This window comes from Trichosurus vulpecula, chromosome 9 (genome assembly GCF_011100635.1).
Source record: "Trichosurus vulpecula isolate mTriVul1 chromosome 9, mTriVul1.pri, whole genome shotgun sequence".
In the NCBI taxonomy this organism is placed as follows: domain Eukaryota; kingdom Metazoa; phylum Chordata; class Mammalia; order Diprotodontia; family Phalangeridae; genus Trichosurus; species Trichosurus vulpecula.
In genome coordinates, this window is record NC_050581.1 from 82,550,809 (window position 1) to 82,572,243 (window position 21,435).

Here is a 21,435-nt window from a genome sequence, read left to right on the forward strand (position 1 = left end):
TTTTCTGTTGGGGAATGGCTATTAGTCTTAAATACATTTGTATATTTATTTACTAATTGTTTACATATCTTGGATACCAAATTCTTATCAGAGATTTTTCCCCCACCTGACCACTTAGCTTTTTATCCTAGATGCATTAATATTGTCCATGCAGAAGCTTTTTAGTTTCAAGTAATCAAAATTATCTATTTTATCTTTCATAATTAGTTCTATCTTTTGTTTGGTTGAGAATATCTCTTCTTCCCATAGTCGTAAGATGCATATGGCCTGTTTTTCTTCTAAATTTTTAATCATATGATCTTTAATATTAACATTGCTTATCCATTTAGAATATGTTATGGAACATGCCATAGTGTTGATCTAAGTTTAATTTCTGCCACAGTAGTATCTTATTTTTCCAGCAGTTATTATCAAATAAGGAGTTCCCCCCCCACCCCAGTAATTCATGTTTCCCACTTTATCAAACACTAGTCTATTGAATTTTATTGTTTCTAAATCTCCCTTGTCTAGTCTATTCCACTGATCTATTCTTCAACCAATACCAGATGGTTTTCTAGATCTGGAGGCCATATTTCACCCATTGTTACTGTTTTTCCTATTGATTTATTTAATACAAGCTCTTTGAGTTTTCTTCTTACTGTGATCTTTGGTAATGTCAGTCTTTCCCTCCTTTATTTTCCCTATCACTCACTTTCTGATTTCCTCCCCTCGGACAGTGGTTTCCCTGGGGTCTGGATTTCAAAGTGTTTCAGTCTCCTCCTATGCTGAGCAATTCATGGTTCACCAGCCTAGGTCTCTGCCCCAAGTGACTTCTGGTTGGCAGAACTGGCCCCAGCTAGATATTGTGCTCTTTCCCTCAGGCTTAGTGAAGTGCTGCAAACGCTTTTATCTTCCCCCTACCCAAACCCTGCACACACAGCATCTGTCCCGCTCCTGTGATTCTTATTTGCTTTGCTGATGTTAGTATTATTCACCCTGACACTGGCTCTGCTGGTATAATGGGGTTGTTGATCCAACCCTGTTAGTGCTACTGAGTTGTCCGCCCTGGCATTGTGAATTCAGAGCTTTGTAGCACTGGTACTAGAACGTTTTGGCCTCTGGCACGCTTTTTTCATGAAGGGTTGTTGCTGCCTGGCTGTTTGTTGCCACCAAGGCAAATTTCCGCAGCTTGTAGCTGAAATCTCAACAGCACTGGAAATTAGAGTGCTTAGGGAAATTATTAGGGAGATTACAATGTGAAATATAAGTTTTGTTGAAAGCCTGTAGTGGGTCCTTGTGTCTACTAGTGCCAGCTTGATGCTGTTAGGGGAGGGTTGCTGAGTGAGCTCTGGGTCAGTAAACATCAATTCTTTTTTTAAAAAAAATTCCTTTGGATTCTAGGTATTCTAGACCATGTAGACAAGCTGAAGTTGCTTTATCTTTAGCACATAATTTTTGTTTTGGAAAGATTAAGAGGTTGTAGGGATTAGAGAAAATGTCTAGTCCTCTATCTTGTTGCTCATGTGACCCAGAAGACCTGTTAATTGTTTATATAACTTGAATACTAAACCCTTACCAGAGATTTGATACTAAAGTTTTCCCTCCACTTAGCTGCTTTGCTCTTGGTTTAATTCCTTCATTAATAGCATTTGGTAGAACACAGTGATGTAAGGAGAGAAGTCTTTGTTCCTCTCCACTGATGCTGACATGTGGCTCTGTGAAGTGGGCCTTGGTCATTGGCCTCTGCATTTGTTCTTTTGAATTATAGGTTAAGGGATTGGAGACTATAATCTTGAAAGTTTTGAAAGGTCAGGGGAGTGAGTGTTTAGGTTTCCAGGCATCTACACCTTCCAGAACATCAGCATCCAGGACCTGTAGAAACCTAAGCATCAGTGCCCCAAAGGGCAAGGAGTTGTCATTGGTAGTGACCTTTGGTACCCAGCCTAGTGGCAGCTGAGATGAAGACTCATCCATTAGCAATGGATGCTGCATATGGAAGAAAACTTGGTGGGCCCAGTGCTACATAAAAACTGTCCTAATAGTGAATTCACTTTCCCCAGAGACTGATTTGGGGATTGGAGAGATTATGCCTCCTAGGTATTAGGGGAAAACGTTTGTACTTTTGTTCTTGTGATATCTTCAATGTAAATATTCTTTTGTAAAACCTAACTAATGTCAAATTCTTAAATGGAACTGAGGTGTTAGTTATTGGCACTAAACATTGGAAAGAAACAATCAATGTATGCTAAAACTGATTGCAATAGAAAAAAGACAAACATAAACCCTTCAGTATACTCCAAGAATCCTCAGGGATGATACAGATTACTTGGCTCTGGTAGAGTGAGCCAGAGCATACCGGTTACAAAGATAAAAATAAATATAAATAGAAGTTCTAATATTTTCTCCCCATACTCCTATGGAGCATCTTTTCTATACAACTTTGGAGATCACTGTCATAAAGGACTATATTGAAAGAATTATAGAATTTCAAAGCTAAAAGGGATCATAGAAATTGCATAATATAGTCCCCTCATTTTATAGATAAAGAAACTAGTTTTTACATCTTTAATATGGCCCAAGTGATTTGACCAAAGTCACATATTGAATTAGTAGCGGAATTGTCACTAGAACCCAAGTCTCCTGACTCTTGGTCCAGCATTCTCATCTCCTATATTTCTTTTACATGTAAAAACACAGAACGGCTTATTATGTATAAGAAAAATTTTAACAAGTTACAATGTAGCTAACAAAATGACAAGGACCATATTGGAATAATCCAGTTTACAGAGCTCAAGGTGGAGAGTACTTATGCTTGGGAAAAAATACAACAAAGTCACAAAATGTCATAGGTAGTGAGTAAAGAAGAAAAGGAAGAAGATGCAGAGAGATATATTCAGCAGGTGAAGAGGTTATCCATCCTCAGAGAAACAGAAGACAAATAAATAAAATATGGTCTTACCTAGATGTATGTGAAGGTATATGTCTATGTATGAGTATGATTATAGATATAGTATATGTATGCGTAAGTTTATGTAGGTAAGGTTGTATGTATGTATATATGTTTTTGTATGTATATGTCTATATAGGTATGTATATACACATATACATACCTACACACACACACACACACACACACACACACACACACACACACATATACACCCATGCTTAATTGTAGCCTTCTGGGGGTGAGGAGGAAGAGGGAAAAAGCACAAAGTAAAAAATGCATAGCAGAGAACAAAAGAAAACTTACAAGAAAGCAAAGAAAGAGTGGATAGCTCTCAATACAATGCATAGTACTTATTATACAGGCTTTCTTGAAATGAAAATTTATTGCTGTATATTCTGAATCTTCTTTTATGTTCTGCTGTGCACATGGCAATGCTTTTTTTCCTTTCCTTATTTTGTAGTTGTTTCAATATTTTAGTTTCTTTTTCTTTTCTTATTGGGTATTTAAGTTTTAGTATTTAAGTCTAAAACGAAAAAAAAGAGGTGATGGAAAGAAAAATAGCTATCATTTTATTAAAATGTGGCTTTTGATTGGAGAATGCTCAGCGTATGCTATAATTTCAAAGTGGAAGTATCTTTTGAGCCTTGAATTATTAAACTGACATATATTTACTGGAGAAAGCCAATACCTTGTCATACCTAAATAGACTATGAGAATGCAAATTGTGGTTTGCTTTATCTAATACTGGCTGAAAAGACATAGTAAGCTGACTTCTAGTTGCCTAAATGGTTGACTAGCCAGCTGCTGTAGTTTCCATCACAATTTGACCACCTCGACCGAAGTACTGCTTTAGTGAATAGTCTACCACTGAACAATGCTTACTTGATTAATGTTTTAGTTCCTCTAAAATTCTGTTCTGAACATGGAACTTTTTGACTTAAAGATGAATTAGACTTATATTTATGTCTGGAGTCGGAAAAATGATGATTCATAGCAATGTCCTAAATGTCCATTAGATGAGAGAATTTAGAATTTACTCATGAGAACAGATATCCAGGGTTACAGTCCCACTATCCAAAGAAGCAAGGTATTTTTAAAAAACCATCATAATTTCCTCCCTTCTTCCTTTCCAGAGAGCCATCCTATACTAGTAATATTTTTTTTAAGAGAAGAAAACAAAAAGATGAAAAAAACTAACATAATTGAACCATTGTTCAATGGTCTGAAAATATCAAAAGTCTGAAAATATGTGCATTGTATTACACTTGTGAACTTCCCACTTCTGCAAAGGGGTATGGTAGGGGTATCTTTTTATATCTTATCTTTTGGGCCATGTTTATTTTGGGTTTTTTTGGTAACACTTCTGATTTTTTTGTGGTTTCTTTTCCATTAAATGTTGTTTTAGTCATTGTTAATGTTATTTTCTTGACTTTCCTTACTTCACCCTGTATCAGTTCATGTAGATCTCTTCATGTTTCTCCATATTCATCACATTTGTCATTTCAAACACCAGAGTAATATTCCATGACATTCACATACCATAATTTGTTTAGCCATTCCCTGATCAACTGGATTTGTTACCAATTCTTTGCTATCACAAAAAGAACTTCTATATAAAATATTTTGAAGTACTATATGGGGCCTTTTATCTTATCAAAGACCTCTTTAGGTTTTAACCTAGTGATGCTTTAAAGTATATGAACATTTTAGTCACTTTGTGTAATTCTATACTGTTTTACAAAATAGTTTCCAAAACTGTGCTTTCACAGTTCCATCAATAATGCACTAGGGTGCCTATCTTCCTACAAAGTCTCCAACATTATCATTTTACCAATTTTCAGAGTGTGAATTAAACTCTCAGAATTCTTGCAATTTCCATTAAAGAATGCTTCTTTCATATAGTTAATAGCTTACAATTCTTCTTATGAGAATTGTTTGTTCATGTCTTTTGATGACTTATCTACTGAGGAATGGCTTTTAGTCTTAAATATCTCTGTAAAATTTTAAAATAACTGGTGTCGAACCCTTACCAGAAAAATGTGATGGATTTTTTCTCCCTATTTGACTACTTCCCTTCCTATCCTAAATGCATACATTTTATTTGTGCAGAAGCTTTTCAGTAATAGAAAAGTATTTTAAAAATGATTACTGAAATTGGAGAAGATTCTATAATTCTCTATGCCTGCATCCTCAAGGTAGGAATTAAGTTAAATTAACGTTTATTTATTTTTAGCTAAAGGTTGTGCTGTCCCCGCAAAGAGGCCCCTATCAAGTCTTACCTGGATTATTCCAAAAACCTCCTAGTTAGTCTCCCTGTTTCCAAATTTTTCTTTCCTCTAACCCAGAGGTGTTAAACTCTTAGCCTCAGGGCCTGTAAAACTCCTGAATATGACCCAAACCAGATTAAAGTGTAATTGGGAAAAGAGGAACAAAATAAATAAAAATACAGTATAAGATAATGTTAATTTGTGGATTTCTAAGTCAATATGTGACCAGCAGGGATCCAGTTCAAATCTATCTATATCTGTCAAGATTATCTTCCTAAGGAACAGATAAAATTGTTTAGTGAGTCCTGGTTGCCTCAAGGACAATTTACAAGCCCCTCGTCCTGGAATTTAGAATTTTCTATGATCTGGCTTCAACCTACCTGTCCAATCTTATTTTACATCATACCTCTTCACATACTCAAAGTTCCAACCAAATTAAATTATGGTCCCTTATACTGATATTTCATTCAAAGGTAAAAAGTAGAAGAGAAGGGGAAGATTTCTTTTGGCTTGCTGAAATTTGAATTTATATTGTCTGTCAGTTTGAAGAATCCTGTTAATTAAAAAAACATTTTTGAGTGGTTATGATGTGTTGAGCACTATATTGGATGCTGAGATGTGTAAGATTTGCCAGACATTGATCCCTGCCCTTCATGGACACACAGTTTACATTCTAGTAGTGCATATATAAGACATATACTCAGATGATATGACAAAATCAAGTGTAACTGCATTAGAGGATTGAAAAATTATACTATGTTGGTTAAGAGGACAGAGAGATCACTTCTAAATACAAAGGAAAGCTTCATGGAATTTCAGCAGGGGCTATAAGAATAGGTAGCCTTTCAAGAGTGGATGGCGCATGATATTTCAGGATAAAGGCCCAGAGGTGAAGATGTGTATGGTATGTTTGAGAAACCATGATTAGTCCTGTTTGGTGACAGTATAAAGTACTCTAAGCTAAGATGCTTGTACAGAACCTTCTCCTCTAAGGAGCTCTGCATGTATAGTGTCCAGAATTCCTGAAGTCTTCAAGAATATACAAGGGGAAAGAAGGTGAGTTAAAGTTGGAAAGAAAGGTGAGCCACTTTATAAAAATATGGTTGTAAATATGTTAGTTGCTCACTGAATCTTACTAAATGATCGATTAGAACATGAAAAAGCTGCAGGTCTGCAAGTGCGGAGATTATCCATTAAGATGAACGATGAATAACGGGAAGACCAAACACTTTCCAGGACATCATTTCTTGAGAGTGAAGACACAGGGAAACTCAGAATTAAGCTCTCAAAAAAGAGCTTAGTTAGCTTTTTTGTGGGACTGATTTCTTATCAGTAGCTACTACTCTTAAACAACCAAATCATCTCATGCTAGTTTATCCTCTTCCCATCCATAGGCTAGTGGACCTTTCTCTCCTCAAAGGGTCTCTCCCTCTGATTTCTTTAGACTATATGGACAAGACAGGTATCCATTGTACCAGTGATCCAGAGGAAGATAGACAAATGTACACATAGTGTAATATAATAATGTAAGGTAGGTTATTCCATGTAATTTTGTTAGGATAAGATACAAACATACAGAGATGATCTATTTCCTTGTAAAAAACCTATTGACAAGGCTTCATTATCCAACAATACATTTCTATATGATTCTTACCTGGCACTGGCATGGTTATATGTCCATCACTACTCAACATTTGAACTAAGATTTTTTCAAGGTTTGGATCCAGAGCAGAAGTTCCAGAGAAATTATAAGGCACAATTGTCTCATGGTATGCATTTAAGGACAAATCTAGAGCAGGTGGATCTTTAATCTTAGAAGAGTAGTTGATGGCCGAAAGAGCTATAGATGTACAAATCAGAGGCACCAGAATCTGTGCTGTTATCATTTTCCACTCACGCCAACTGTACATAACCTTCTTCATCAACATGGCAAAGAACTGCTGGCAGTGAAGAAAAAGCTATAATAAAAATAGGAAAGACATAGTATAACAATGTTCCCAGATTTAAACATACAAATCCAGCTGAAACTCTTTAAAGCATATGATCTGAACGTAATTTGGTAGAAGAAAGAGAACACATGAAGTACACATGTCTCTGAACAGATGCCTTCAGATTAAATACATATGCAAATTCATTTTGTTTCTGTTTTTATAAAATAATAATTTTATAATATAAATATACTATATATGGCATGTCATGTATATTATACTTACGATAATCATTTAATAATTTATATTGAACTACCACCATATACAAAATACTGAACCTCACCAGAACTCTAGTCCTAAAGAGACAACTGCCCAAAGAACATGTATGTTTCACCAGTATCTCAAACCTGACATGTCCAAAATGGAAGACATTATCTTCCTGCTAAATGTATTCCTCCTTCAAACTTTTCTGTAGAGGGCACCAGGGTCCCTCTATTCACCCAAGTTCCTGACCTCCAAGTCATTCTGGATTATTTCTCTCCTCTACTTCCTCTCTCCTATACAATGAGTTCCCAGATCCTGTTGATTCTACCTCCATAATATCTCTTGCTTCTAGCTCCTCCTTTCCTCTCTCACGGTTATCACTCCAACTGACTTCCTGTCCAGACTACTGTAATAGTCTCCTACTGAGTCTCCCTGCTTCCAGCAGATACTCTCTCTAGTCTGTCTGCCACACATACCCCAAACTTTTTCAGTGAATCTAGCCAGATCAATATTCCTCTCAGAAACTTTCAAATGATTTCCTATTTCATCTAGGACAAAATACAGTACTCTTAAGCCTGGCTTTTCGGGTCTTTTACAATCTGGCTCTCTTCTACTTCTTCAACCCTATTTCATCTATTTCTCTTCACAGACTTTGCACTCCATACAATCTGGATTACTAGCTGCTCCGTGCAGTTACGCAAATTATTCCTCATACCTAGAATGCATTGCCTCCTCTACTTGGGTTCTCAGAATCTTTTGTCTTCCTTTAAGGTTGAGTTCAGGTAGTACCTGAACTCAAAGGAGGTAGCTGTCAGCACAGTAGCAAGCATGCTGGGCCTGGAGACAGGAACGCCTGAGTTCAAATCTGACCTCAGATACTCACAAGCTGTGTGACCCTACGCACCTCAGTTTCCTCAACTGTAAAATGGGGATAATAAAGTCCACCTTCACAGGGTTATTGTGAGTTTCGAATGAGGTGATATTTGTAAATGCTTATTTCTTCCCTCTTCCCTTCCCTTCCCCCTACCTCTTTGATGAACCTTTGACTAATCCATCCCATTGCCAGTCATCTCCTCAAAAGATCTTATATTTTATTACTTTCACATACATAGGCACATATATATACATACACACACACTCTCTGTAAGTCGGTAAACTGTAAACTCGTCAAGGCTGGAACTTTTACTTTGGTCTTTGTAGCCTTGAGTTTAGCACAAAGTTTTGCAAAGATCAGGTGCTTAACAAATGATACTTGTGTACACTTTGTATCTTTTCAGTAGAAGGCAAGATCCTCCAGGGCAGGGGCTCTTTCTTTTCTCTTTATGCTTCTATGTGCTTAGTATAGGGCCATGAACATGATAAATATTTATGCAAATGTTAAATTGAATCTAACCTCTTACTTGTGTTTGAATCCTGGTTTTAATACTTATTTTTTGAATGACCATGAGCAAGTCATTGAACCTGTTTCTTCCTATGTAAAATGGGGATTCATAACACTTACATTACTTCATAAGGTGGTCTTTTTGAGGAAAGTGCCTTAGAAAACTAGTTAAATGTGAGTTGTTGTTATGCTGGGGAGAGAGAAGAGTGCCTGCCTTCAGGGAGCTTACAATCTATCTGGGAAGACTAGACTGATCCTTATGAAAAATAAACAACAATATGAATTAAACATTACTATGATACAATAATAAGACAACAATACAAAAGATGGTCTTTCAGTAGAGATCTTCAATGAAGGCTAGATGACCATTGGTTAGAGATTTTAAGTAAGTTACTCATTGGACTACACTGCCTCTGAGGTCCCTTCTAATTCTGAGAATCTGTGATTTTAGATTATAATGCAATATATAATAAAATATCAAATAATTGGCATTTTTTGTGCTCTGAATTCAGAGGAAACATCTGTTATGGGTTGAAATGGTCAGGAGAGGTTTCATGGAAAAGATAGGGTTTGAAAAATGAGTAAAACTTGGTTAGTGAGAAAGGAGGGGAAATCATTTCAGATGGGAAATGCTGTTGACCGAGGTGAGGTTGTGTTTAGGAAACAGTGAAGACACCATTTTGATTAAAATGCACAGTACCACAATAAAGAATATTGAGAGGTAGGGGCTAGAATGTTGAGGTTCAATGACAAAGGCATTTGGACGTTAATGAGTAGAAAATAAGCAGGTTCCCCACCTCCCCTGGCAGAGATCACTAGTTAGGCTATTTTGACTAAATTTTAAAAACCCCAAAATTTTTAAAAAAGATCACTTCTCTGATTAACCTAGAATAGATTTCTTAAGTACTTCAATTTCTACTACCTAAAAAGTCAAACCAATCTGATCCAATTGTCTAAAACAGGGCTGTCCAACCTCAGGTTTTTAATGAAACAATAGACAACATATTTTGATTTGCCATTTTAGTGAGAGCTCTGCTGTAGCTCGGCTTATGTCAATTTCTATGCCTGCAGGCGGGCCGCATAAATCACACTGTGAGGCTGAGGTGGCATGCAGCCTGCAGGCCACATTTTGGACAGCCCTGGTCTAAAACAACAACAACAGAACACTATAATGTCCCATAAATTTGTGAAAGTCAGTGTTTATTTTCAAATTGAATAGCATCTTATTTAATGCACAAGGAAACATTATGGCTGCACTCTCCCAGTATTTTCTGGGTCATTAATTCTTCTGTGATCTGCCATGGCCTGGAATCTTTCCTCATCTACAATTTCTGTTGTACAAAATACCCCAGATGTCTAAACTTAAGATTCCAGGGCCCTGTGTCTGAATCCTGCATCCAACACTTCTCAGCTGTGGGTCTTGGGCAGGACACATAATCCTTTTGTACCTCAATTTCTTTATCTGTTACATGGAGATAAGTGATACTTGCCCTACCTCCCTCACAAGATTGTTGTGGGAAATGTGTTTTGTAAACCTTAAATTCCACATAAATGTTGTTATTAAGTCATTTAGTTGTGTCCGACTCTTTGTGACTCCATTTCTGGCTTTTTTCTTGGCAAGATACTGGAGTGGTTTACCATTTCTTTCTCTAGGATCCCCATTTTACAGTTAAAGAAACTGAAGTAAACAGAGGTTAAATGACTTGCCCAGAGTCACAAAGCTAGTAAGTGTCTGAGGATGGATTTGAATTCAGGTCCTCCTGACTCCAGGCCCAGCACTCTATTCACTTAACCAATCAGCTGCCACCTACATAAATGGGAGTTATTATTATTAGCAACCCAGTCCTAGATAGAGCTTCCATAGCTGATATCTCAAATCTTTGGGTCTAAATAATTAAACCAAAATATTCCTCTTGTATTTTAACTGTACCTTGTCAGGTTAATAGTACCAAACAAAGCTACTCACCCCAGTATTTAATTCCATGTGAGATTTCTTTTTAGATATAGGCTTCAGATCTAATTCATTTAAGTCACTAAGATTTTCACTATCATCTTCATCTTCTGTATTTTTCTTGTATTTCACAGAGGGGAGCTGGATTGCTTGAAGATCCATGCTAGAATCCACCAATTTACCAACCCTAAATAAAAGAAGTATAAGGCATGTCATTTGCTTGCAGGTAAAATAATATAAATTCAGAAAATAAGAGTCACTGAAATGTGAAAATTGTAAAAAGATAGGGATTTACAGCACTCTCATAGAGGAAGGGTAATATGTAGAAGGAAGACTGGTTTCCAAAATCATTAAGACAGTAAAACTTTCTCATCACCTTTCTTCTTGCCCTAATGAAAATATAAGAGGAGTGGGCAATAAAGGGAAATGAATTGGCTTGGCATAATGGGTCAGTGTCTTGACTATTGTTATACATATTTGAAGTCAGTGAAGCTCACAGCATAATTTAATAGTGCTAGGAGTTGAAGCCCGGGGAATGCTATGCAGAATGAAGCTGCCATTTCAGGGATAGTGGTTGGATTGAAAGGCTGGATCTTATTCCCACCTGATCCTGTGTATATGTCTCTCTTGTGTAGACATTTTCCATATCTTGTTATTTGAACCTAAACATTGCTCAAAAAGTTGGTCAAGCTAATGCACTCTTTGAATGGGACCCTTTTCCACCAATCACACTTTTGTTTGCACATTTAATTTCTCTTTTTACATGTCTTTACATGTCCCCATTCACCTATAATAGGTCACATTTATATGGTGATTTTAAACTTTACTATGTACTTTAAGGGAGCATCTTCCCTTGGAAAAGAGGACAGTAATGACTACATGACTTGATCAAGGAAGCAGTTTTCTACTGTGAACAGCAAAACTGATGTGTCTTTGAAAGGGGTAGCATTGCCAATCACTTTCCAATTTGGCACAGGCTTGAAATTCAGAAGGTACAGTTTTGTCTCTCATTCTCAGAGGATGCACAGAAACAGGTTTTAAAATTCTAATACAAGGGAAGGTGTGTGACTTGACTAGACTAGAATTAAAGGTAGAAATGTCAGAACACCTTTTCAGGAGGTCACTTCTTTTTTGGTTGAGTGGTGGCAAGCTATAGGTCTTGGCTTCTTCTCTTAGGAACCAAATCAGACACTATTATCTCTCTGACTCTTTTCCAGAGGCTCCAATTACCCCTGTTCTGGTGCTTTCCTTTCGTATCTTATGAGAGATATGGAACAATAGGTAGCAGTGATAGGGTTATGTATCACAAAGATTTTAAAAACCAGGTGACAGGGAGGGTGACAATACTGTTATCTGAATAAAGAAGTAAGGAGGAAGAACTGGTTTTTTGATGAGTAAAAGGGTATTCAGATACTGATCTTCCTGTTTTCTATTTCTTTTGTTGATTTGAGTCTGGCAGTCCATATTTCATGCCAACTAAGTTAGCCCAACAAGACTTTCTCAGAAGTAAAGAATTATAATCCAATTCCATTCCTTGTACATAAATACTTGTATATATCTTTTTTTTGGAGGGGGGGAAAGCAGGGCAGTTGGGGTTAAGTGACTTGCCCAAGGTCACACAGCTAGTGTGTCAAGTGTCTATAAAAGAAATTTAGATTTGAAGATCTTTCCCACACATTAATAGGCCATGTGACCTGCTTACATCACAGGAAGCCTAAGTCACATGTGGTAGGAGGAACTTGCTGAGGTGAAAAGGAAGTTGTGTCACAGGAAATGCTGTTATGGCTGTTTATGGCTGTAGTGATAGTTAGAAAGTTGCCTATGATAGTTGAGCAGCCTGTGATAGCTGTATTGTAAGTTTGTTTTTGGGAAGACCCCAGTAGGGGGTCAGAGAGGTTTTGGGATGGCGAGGCTCCATGTTGTGATATTGTGTTTTAAGTTCCTTGCTGTTATGATAAAGTGGACTAACTGGTTGTGGGAGTTGGACATTTGGTTATAGGATATGGCTATCTGGTGTCTGAATAAATGTTTTATTTCTTTTACCTCCTATATGGAGAGTCTCTCATACTTTGCAATACAGAACTACATAGGCATATTCATGATTATCATTGATGTTGTGTTTATTGCCTTACTGATACAGTGTCTAAGGCCACATTTGAACTCAGGTCCTCCTGACTCCAGGGTGGGTGCTCTACTCACTGTGCCACCTCCTCTCTTTTGGGTCCTTAAAAGTCCTTGAAAAAGTTCTCTACTAACAGTGCCTCCATTTCCTCTCCTTTCACTCAATTCTAAAACTTTTGCAATTTGGCTTCTAATCTCATCATCCAACTGAAACTGCTCTCTCCAACGTCATCAACGATCTCTTAACTGCCTTTTCTCAAACGGACTTTTCTCAACTCCCATCCTTCTTGCTCTTCTTGACCTTGATTTGAAACCTTGACATTATAAATCACCCTTTTCTCCTAGATATTCATTCCTCTCTAGGTTTTGTGGCATGGCTCTCTCCTAGTTCTATCTTAATCCTGTGACCATATCTTCCCAGTCTTTCTTGGATCTCCGTCCAGATCATACTTGGGTATACCACAAGACTCTATCCTGGCCTCTCTTCCTTCCTTTCATATTTTCTCACTTGGTGATCTCATCAAGTCTCATGAGTTCAATTATATATTGAATCAATTGAAACTACCTGGTTTAATTATCATCTCAATGCAGATAAATTCCCAGATATCTATATCCAGCCCTAACTTCTCTTTATTGCCATTTAGATATCTTGAACTAGATGTCATATAGGTACCTTAAAACTCAACATATCTGAAATAGTACTTATTATCCTTCCCCCTCAAATACTCCTCTCTTCCAAACCTCTTACTGATGAAGGTACCACCATTCTTTCAGGCACCCAGACTCACGACCTTGGTGTTATCTTCAACTCCTCTCTTGTATTCACTCCATATATTCAATCTGTTGCCAAGTCCTGTCACCTCAACCTCCACAACTACTCTGGTAGATTTCTTTTTCTTCTTTAACCTTGCCACAATCCAAGTGCTCTCATCATCTCATACCTATACTGTATATTACAACAGCCTTTTGTTGGTTTCCTTACCTCAAATTTCTCCCAACTCCAATCTATCCTGCTGCCAAAAGTGATTTTTCCAAAGTGAAGGTATGACCATGTTGAGTCCTCCCTGCTCCTTTATATTTGGGAACAGTTATTCCTTATTGCCTCCAAGTTCAAATATAAAGACCATCTGCTTAGCTTTTAAAGCCTTTCATAAGCTGTCCCTTTCCTACCTTTCCAATGTTCCTACACTTTACTGTTTTCCCTGTATGTTGTGATCCAGCAACAACTGCCTTTCTGCCTGTCCTCATGCTGACACCTCCTCTCCTGAAACTGCATTTTCGCTAGCTGTCCTCTGTGTCTGGAATGTTTTCCCTTCTTACCTCAGGCTATAACCTACCTTCTGCAGGAGTCCCCTCCTGGCTCTCTACATGGCTACTGGCTTTCCCCTTAAATTATGTCCCATCTATTATGTATATAACTTAGATGTACATAGCTGTTTGCAAATTATCTTCTCCATTAAAATGTGAGCTCCTTGTAGGCAGAGACTGTGGTTTTTTTGTTTTATTTTGTTTTGTTTTTTGTTTTTGCTGTCCTTTGTGTTCTCAGTATTTAGCACAGCGTCTGGCTGATATTAAGGGCTTCGTAAATACTTGTTGATTTCTGAATTACCCTATACATGCAATCAACTACAAAGTGTTCAATTCTATCTCCATAGTTTCTTTCATGGCTGCATCTCTTCCTCTTTTCTCCTACTATCATCACCCTATTATTACAGGCTCTCATTATCTCTTGCCTGGTTTATTTTAATAGTCATTTAAATGATCACACTAATTTCTCTCTTCCCCTTTCAATCTACACAAAACTCCACAGATTAATTTTCCCAAAGAACAATTTAGTCATTTTCCTGACTTAAAAAGTTTAAGTAACTTCCCACTGTCTACTAAATAAAGTCCAAATTCTTTAATCTGGTATTCAAGGCCATCTACAATCTGGCCTCAACCTACCCATATAGGCTTATTTCATACTATTTCCCTTCGTATCTTGCAAGACTCAACCAGTCTTGGTACTGATATCTCATCAACCCTTTGCTCTGGAGTGGAGACACAAACTCTGAAACTTCCTTTTAAGAAAGGGGCTCAGCATAGACATATCCTCTTTCCTAAAAGTTTGAACTACTTTGGAACTTCTTTGATTTCTCCAATAGCCCTGCATCCCATCTAGAGAGTTTTCTTCCTTCCTCTGAATCCCAACATCATTTTGCTTATGTATCTCTTACATACTTATCACATTCTATTTTGTTTAGGGATTTCTATTTCTAATATTATAAGGGGCATACAATATATTGTAATTTATATTTTATCTCCCCTTGGGGGCAAAGTAGTACACATTGTTTTATTTTTTGATGTACAACATAGATAGAAGGTGCTTAACAAATGTTTGCTGAATTGAATATCTTATTTATCTTGGCAAATCAGAAGCAGCCAGATCTAATGGATAGAGAACTGGTTTTGAAGTCAGGAAGACCTGAGTTCAAGTTTTGCCTCTGATAAAATGGCTATGTGACAACTCACTTAATCTCTTAGTGCTCCAGGCAGCTCTCTAAAACTGTAGTTCAGATAAGGCACCAATCTGCATTGGAAGACAGGTAACTCACCGGGAAGTTCTTTTTACCAATAAAATTGCAGGTCCAGATCTCCTTCCTATTTCTCTTTCCATCCTTTACATAGTATATGTTCATTAAATATGTCTAATTAAATTGAATTCTTCTTGTTCATTACCTTTGCACAATGAAAAGTTCATCCTCTAGAAGAATGATTCCGCTGTGAATCCACTTGTGAATTTGCACACTAGTCCCTCTTTACCCCTAATATCATACTTGTTAAAAAAAAGTCCAGAGTTTTGTTACTCATCTTTACTCACCTAAGGAAGACTTCTTCCATAGTAGTGACTGAGGCACCATAGCTGTCAATGCCCAGCTCTGTCTGTTTCTCTTCCAATTCAGTAAATAGAGTTTCAAATCTGGAAAGATAAGAGAGGGAAAAAAGAGTGAAAAGGATCCCCCTTTTAAAAGACTTTTCGGTGTTTTCTTTTTTAGAATTAAAGGTGTCTTATTTATTTTTTGCTTCTTCAATGGCCATAGAGCTATTATTATACTGACATCCTACTCATGCTCTGATAAAATGAGGTATAATACTTCACAGTTTGGCATAGAGAAAGCCTGAGAACTTAAGACAACTACTATCTGAAACCATTTCTACAATCCTAAACTTTGATGGTACCACAATCTATATTTACTCAGAAAATAATGCTGAGTGCTATGAGCCAATCCTGTTACTTTTAAAGAGAAGATGAAGCATGAATGGTAATGTCTTAACATGGTAGCATCTCTGAAGAACCAAGAACGTTAGGTAAGCGCACTCTGTTCTCACAAAGGAAACATTCATCACTCCTCTCTGCTGTTCTCTACTTCTACTGCCCATCTTAATCCACTTCTTCATCACCTTACACTTAGATTGCTGATAAAAGTCTTTTCACTGGATTCCCTCTATTGATTTTTTGAGGGTTTATTTTATAACCTGCAACTCTGCTGAAGTCATTAATTGTCTCAATTAGTAATTCTAGAAATTCTATAGGATTTTCTAGGTATACCATCAGCAAGTAAGGATAATTTTGTTTCCTCCATATATATCTTTATGTCTTTAATTTCTTTCTCTTTTCTTATGGCTATTTCCAGCATTTCTAGAACTATATAAAATAATAGTGGGGGGGAGAGGATATCCATGCACTTCTCTCATATTTACTAGAAAAGGCAAAAAGGTCCTAGTGTATCCTCATCATATAGGATACTTTCAAAATATTTTATTTTTCCAAATACATGTTCAAACAATTTTTAACATTCATTCTTTAGGATTAGATTACTTAGTGTTCAATTAATTTTTAGTCTATCTGTAGCCCCTTATTGAATGTAATTTTTATTGCATTATGATTTGAAAAGGATGTATTTAACATTTCTGTCTTTCTGCATTTGCTTGTGAGGGCTTGATGCCCTAATACATGATAAATTTTTGTGTAGGTACCATGTATTACCAAGAAAAAGATATTTTCCTTTCACTTCCCATTCAATTTTCTCCAGAGGTCTATCATATTTAATGTTTCTAAAAGATTTTTTAATAACATTTTCTAAACTTCTATAATTTTCTAAAATTCTATTCACCTCATTAATTTCTTTCATATTTATTTTTTAGTTAGATTTATCTAGTTCTGAGAGGAGAAAGTTGAGGTTACCTATGAGTATAATTTTACTATTTTCTCTTGTAACTAATTTAACTTTTTTAAAAATTTGGATGTTACAACATTTGGTGCATATGTTTAGTATTGATATTACTTGATTATCTGTGGCATTTTTTTTTTTAGCAAGATGTAGTTTCCTTGCTTATCTCTTTTAATTGGACCTATTTTTACTTTTGCTTTGGCTGAGATCATGATTGCTACCCCTGGTTTTTTTGTTCTGTTTTTTATTTAGCTGAAGCATAATAGATTCTGCTCCAGCCTCTCACTTTTAGTCTGTGTGTGTCTCTCTGCTTTGTGTGTGTTTCTTGTAAACAACATATTGTAAGATTCTGTTTTTTAATCCACTATGCCATCTGCTTCCATTTTGGGGTGATTTCATCCCATTCACAGTTACTATTACTGTATATTTCCCTTTATCCCATTTTCCTCTCTCTCTCTCTCTCTCTCTCTCTCTTTCTCTCTCTCTCTCTCTCTCTCCCCTCCCTTCTATTAGCACCCCCCCCTTTTCCTGTTCCTTCCCCTACTTCCCTGTAGGGTAAGATAGATTTCTATACCCAACTAAGTGTGTATATGATTCCTTGTTTCATCCAATTCTGATGACAGTAAGGCTCACGAATTGCCTAACATCCTCTCCCATCTCCCCCTCCACTCCAAAAGTACTTTCACATTCTACCTCTCCCTTTCCCCTTCTCTCAGTGCATCTCTCTCACCCCTTAATGTTGTTGTTGTTGTTGGTTTTTTTGGATATCATCCCATCAAAATCCACTCAGACCCATGGCCTCTGTATTATGTATACTCCTTCTTGTTCTTTTAATTAATTAAATTTTAGTTTTCAACATTCACTTCCATATGATTTTGAGTTTTAAAATTTCTCCCCCTCCCTTTCCTTTCCCTTTCCCAAGACAGCATGCAATCTGATATTTTCACAATAGTCAAGTTGTAAAGAAGAACTATAACCAATGGAACGAACCATGAGAAAGATGAAACAAAACAAAACAACAAAAGAAAAGAAGAGCAAATGGTATGCTTCCATCTGCATTCAAACTCCAAAGTTCTTTCTCTAGATGTGGATAGCATTTTCCATCACGAGTCTTTTTGAGTTGTCTTAGTTCCTTGCATTGCTGAGAAGAGCTAAGTCTATCAAAGTCAGTCATTGCACAATGTGGCTGTTACTACGTACAATGTTCTCCTGGTTCTGCTCATTTCACTCAGCATCAGTTCATATAAGTCTTTCCTGGTTTTTCTGAAGTCTGCCTGCTCATCATTTCTTTGTTTTTTAAAATTTATTTTTAGTTTACAGCACTCAGTCTACAAGTTTTTGAGTAACAAGTTTTCTCTCCCTTCCTCTCTCCCCACCCAAGACGGCATGTAATCCAATATAGGCTCTACATATACCTTTACATTAAATTTATTTACACAATAGTCAAGATGACAAGAAAGAAAAATAACAATTACTGGAAGGCTGTGGGATGACAGTGACACCAATAACCTTTGATGGAGCTTTGAAATGGTCCAACCATTCAACTGGGTCCAAACAATTTGGATTCAACTATACTCCAAAAAGTTAATAAACTGTGTACAACTTTTTACCTCATACTACTAAGCAAAAAGAGATCAAAGAAAGATTTGATACAATTTGTTTTGTAGTGCAAGATTTTTTTTTTGTAGTAGCCCGTTTAATTATGGCAAAGAATTGGAAACCAAGTGTTTGTATGTAAATTAGGGACTGCTTGAAAAAATATGATGTAAGAATGTAATAAAATTATTGTGCTATTTTTTTATTTTTTATTTTTAATTTTTTTTAAATTTTTTATTTAGTTTTCAGCATTGATTTTCACAAGAGTTTGAATTACAAATTTTCTCCCCATTTCTACCCTCCCCCCCACTCCAAGATGGCATATATTCTGGTTGCCCTGTTCCCCAGTCAGCCCTCCCTTCTGTCACCCCACTCCCCTCCCATCCCCTTTTCCCTTCCTTTCTTGTAGGACAAGATAAATTTCTACATTCCATTGCCTGTGTATCTTATTTTCTAGTTGCAAGCAAAAAACTTTTTTTTTTTTTGGTTTTTGAACATCTGTTTTTAAAACTTTGAGTTCCAAATTCTCTCCCCTCTTCCCTTCCCACCCACCCTCCCTAAGAAGTCAAGCAATTCAACATAGGCCACATGCGTATCATTATGTATAACCCTTCCACAATACTCATGTTGTGAAAGACTAACTATATTTTGCTCCTTCCTAACCTATCCCCCTTTATTAAATTTTCTCCCTTGACCCTGTCCCCTTTCGAAAGCGTTTGTTTTTGATTACCTCCACCCCCATCTGCCCTCCCTTCTATCATCCCCCCCCTTTTTTTTATCTTCTTCCTCCTTTTTTCCTGTGGGGTAAGATACCCAAATGCGTATGTATGGTATTCCCTCTTCAGGTCAAATCTGATGAGAGCAAGATTCACTCATTCTCCCTCACCTGCCTTCTCTTCTCTTCCCACAGAACTGCTTTTTCTTGCCATTTTTATGCGAGATAATTTACCCCATTCTCTCTCTCCCTATCTCCCTCTCTCAATATATTCCTCTGTCATCCCTTAATTTGATTTTATTTCTTTTAGATATCTTCCCTTCATCTTCAACTCACCCTGTGCCCTCTCTCTCTCTCTCTCTCTCTCTCTCTCTCTATATATATATATATATATATATATATGTATATATACACACACATACATATATATATACATACACACTCACATATACATATATATAAATATATATATACATATATATATATATATATATATATATATATATATATATATGCATATTCCCTTCAGCTGCCCTAATACTGAGGTCTCATGAATCATACACATCATCTTTCCACGTAGGAATGTAAACAAAACAGTTCAACTTTAGTAAGTCCCTTGCAATTTCTTTTTCTTGTTCTTTTTCTTGATTACCTTTTCATGCTTCTCTTGATTCTTGGGTTTGAAAGTCAAATTTTCTATTCAGCTCTGGTCTTTTCACTGAGAAAGCTTGAAAGTCCTCTATTTTAATAAAAGTCCATATTTTGCCTTTCAGCATGATACTCAGTTTTGCTGGGTAGGTGATTCTTGGTTTTAATCCTAGCTCCATTGACCTCCGGAATATCGTATTCCAAGCCCTTCGATCTCTTAATGTAGAAGCTGCTAGATCTTGTGTTATCCTGATTGTATTTCCACAATACTCAGATCATTTCTTTCTGGCTGCTTGCAGTATTTTCTCCTTGATCTGGGAGCTCTGGAATTTGGCAACAATATTCCCAGGAGACTTCTTTTTGGGATCTATTTGAGGAGGCGATTCGTGGATTCTTTCAATTTCTATTTTGCCCTGTGGCTCTAGAATATCAGGGCAGTTCTCCTTGATAATTTCTTAAAAGATGATATCTAGGCTCTTTTTTTTGATCATGGCTTTCAGGTAGTTCAATAATTGTTAAATGATCTCTCCTGGATCTATTTTCCAGGTCAGTGGTTTTTTCAATGAGATATTTCACATTGTCTTCCATTTTTTCATTCCTTTGGTTCTGTTTTATAATATCTTGATTTCTCATCAAGTCACTAGCTTCCACTTGCTCCAGTCTAATTTTTAAGGTAGTATTTTCTTCAGTGGTCTCTTGGACCTCCTTTTCCATTTGGCTAATTCTGCCTTTCAAGGCATTCTTCTCCTCGTTGGCTTTTTGGAGCTCTTTTGCCATATGAGTGGGTCTATTTTTTAAGGTGTTGTTTTCTTCAGTATATTTTTCAGTATTTTTTGGGTCTCCTTTAGCAAGTCATTGACTTGTTTTTCATGGTTTTCTCGCATCCTTCTCATTTCTCTTCCCAATTTTTCCTCTACTTCTCTAACTTGCTTTTCCAAATCCTTTTGAGCTCTTCCATGGCCTGAGACCAGTTCATGTTTTTCTTGGAGGCTTTTGTTGTAGGCTCTTTGACTTTGTTGACTTCTTCTGGCGGTATGTTTTGGTCTTCTTTGTCACCAAAGAAAGATTACAGAGTCTGAGACTGAATCTGGGTGCATTTTCACTGCCTGGCCATATTCCCAGCCAACTAACTTGACCCTTGAGTTTTTCAGCGGGGTACGACTGCTTGTAGAGTTAAGAGAACTATGTTCCAAGCCTGGGGGGATGGCCAGCTCTGCCACACCAGCACTCCTCCTTTCCCAAGAACCCCCAACCCGGACTGGACTTCGATCTTCAGCAGGCTTTTCACTCCTGCTCTGATCCGCCACTTAATTCCTCCCACCAGGTGGGCCTGGGGCCAGAAGCAACTGCAGCTGTAGCTGTAGTTCTGTAGCTGCCCCACCTCCTCTGTCCCCAGGGCGGTGGCCGAATAGGGAACTCCTTTA

The 21,435-nt window shown here is 36.9% G+C and overlaps 1 protein-coding gene across 1 annotated transcript in view; it reads right to left on the reverse strand.

The window, feature by feature from the left end:
- The window catches only part of LOC118831416 (ATP-binding cassette sub-family A member 3-like), a 183,452-nt gene that overhangs the window by 46,672 nt on the left and 115,345 nt on the right, over positions 1-21,435 (reverse strand). The window contains exons 17-19 of the mRNA XM_036738755.1: positions 15,702-15,800; positions 10,736-10,907; positions 6,851-7,154 (exon numbers count right to left, since the gene is read on the reverse strand). Coding sequence (XP_036594650.1) covers positions 6,851-7,154; positions 10,736-10,907; positions 15,702-15,800 — 575 coding nt within the window. The remainder of the gene's footprint in view (positions 1-6,850; positions 7,155-10,735; positions 10,908-15,701; positions 15,801-21,435) is intronic.